At 43.7% G+C, this 1,914-nt stretch overlaps 1 protein-coding gene across 4 annotated transcripts in view; it reads right to left on the bottom strand.

Annotated features, from left to right (window-relative positions):
* Window positions 1-676: 676 nt before the first annotated feature.
* The window catches only part of spp1 (secreted phosphoprotein 1), a 12,519-nt gene continuing 11,281 nt past the window's right edge, over window positions 677-1,914 (bottom strand). For 2 of the 4 annotated variants that reach the window (XM_014028453.1, XM_014028455.1), the window contains exon 8: window positions 677-1,666. In XM_014028453.1, the coding sequence (XP_013883907.1) occupies window positions 1,316-1,666 (351 nt within the window). In that variant the 3' untranslated portion in view covers window positions 677-1,315. The remainder of the gene's footprint in view (window positions 1,667-1,914) is intronic. The other 2 variants (XM_014028456.1, XM_014028457.1) reach the window with 1 other exon arrangement.

The following is a 1,914-nucleotide window of genomic DNA, read 5'->3' as shown; positions in this document are numbered from 1 at the left end:
AGTTCTGTTCACTTCCATCCTGTTGATGTATCCAGGTGTGTTTCTGATGTCTACCAGCACTTCACATGTTTAGTTTCTGTTGAAGTCATTCTCTCAGTTTGTTTATACGATGATATATATTTTATGTGTTTTTAACTGTGTGGAAATCTGACCCTGTCAGCCTCTCCGCCCATCAACCGCCCCACAACCCTGGTCTTCTGGGTTTGGTGGATCTTTAAGGATTTGTCTCCACCTGGTGGAGAACATCAACAGTTACAGAACGCTTCTTCAGAGCGAGTTAATCAGGAATCTAAAAATTCAAGTATAGGTTCAAATCCAACATTAAAATGAGCTATTTATGACTTTAYTATTGATCTTTGTCAGTTTAAGGTGAGCGGTCATGTAATTCACTGTCTGTTAGCAAAATATCTCATAACTCCCATAAATAATCAGTGGATGAAAGTCTACAAGTTTTAGAGTTAAACCCATTCAAGATGGCCGCCACAGCATCAGTCATAGCTGTAACTCAGTGAATATTATGGATATTGAGCTAAAATTTGCAAACTTTCTTAATATTACATCTGAAAAAAATAGTTTTTAAAGTTTTTTTTTACAAAAACAAAAATTGTTGAAGAAATTTTTACCCATTTATGTTTATCTTTTCATGATTAATTTTAAGAACCAAACAGAAGTCGTGTTTTTATATGACAAAGGATTTTATTATTATTTTAGAAATGGTGCTTTATGTTACATTACAATAAACATCATGTAGTGAAAGAAGTGTGCAAACAAACAGGACTGTGTTGGATGTGTTTGCTCCTTTCATCCACACCTGGTATAAAACACATCGAGGAGAACAGAAGCTCAGCTGCTTTGGCTGCAAATATGAGGTTTAAAATTCAAGTTTTATTGCTTTTACACTTCAAATGATTGCAGGAAGTCAAATAAACTGTTTCTTAAGGCAGGAARAGAATGATTTGGGAGTTGAAGATATCTGGTTTTAACTGTTTCAGTTTGGACTCTGTGACCCTGCAGGGACAGAAACCCTTCAGGTTGCAGTTTTTCAACATGTTTGACTTTAACTCTTTCGTCGCTCTTCTCTCCTCTGGAACCAAACGTGGGGTTTCTGAGGGCCAGTCGACCACAGCAGGCAGCAGCCGTGGGGTCATTAAACAAACCCACAATAAAAACATTAGTTTTGTGAAAGAAAAGCAGAAATAATCAGAGAAAGATGGATGAACTTGAACTGAGCTGTGGTTTGACCCTGCAGTGGAGGGGGCCTCAGGGGACTGGGAGGGGTCTGTGGACCAGGATGAAGCTCAGCGTCCTCTGTGGTTTATTTGGCCGTGACGACTGCCGGCATGTCAGTGGTGACGTCAGGCCCCGCCCCCTCCTCTTCGGACTCGTCGCTCTCGTCCGAGTCGTCGTCAGCGGCGCCGGGCGTGGCCGTGGCCTCCTCGCTGCTCTGGCTCTCCTCGTCTTCGGACTCGGCGCTGGCGCTCTCCTCCTCCTCCTCCTCCGGGGTGCTGCTGCTCTCGATGGTCGCGCTCGCCTCCTCTGGGAGGGGGGCCTGGCGGGCGCTCATGTCCTGGTCCTGAGACGTCCCGGAGGAGACGTCCAGGCCCTGGCTCTCCACCTCCGGGGTGCTGGTGTCCTCCTCCAGGAGGTCCGGCTGGATCTGGAAAGACTGAAAGTCAGGAGTGTTACAAAATATAAGCCTGGATGTGCAGCCCAGTGCAATAAAAGCCTTTCATTAGCTGTGTTTCCATTCACCATGAAAATGTGCAAGTTAGAATTTCGAAAATAAATTTGCTCAATGGAAACACGTCAATTTCGAAAAAAAATATGTTTTTCAACTAAATGTTTTTGCGCTAGGATGAGGTGGTTTTTCAGCCGTATCGAAATTGGTGTTTTTCGCAAAACTGCAATGGAAAC

The sequence above is a fragment of the Austrofundulus limnaeus genome, unplaced genomic scaffold (assembly GCF_001266775.1).
Source record: "Austrofundulus limnaeus strain Quisiro unplaced genomic scaffold, Austrofundulus_limnaeus-1.0 Scaffold765, whole genome shotgun sequence".
Classification (NCBI taxonomy): Eukaryota; Metazoa; Chordata; class Actinopteri; order Cyprinodontiformes; family Rivulidae; genus Austrofundulus; species Austrofundulus limnaeus.
The sequence above is the reverse complement of the archived record's forward strand: the minus strand, read 5'-3'. Positions and strand labels throughout refer to the sequence as shown.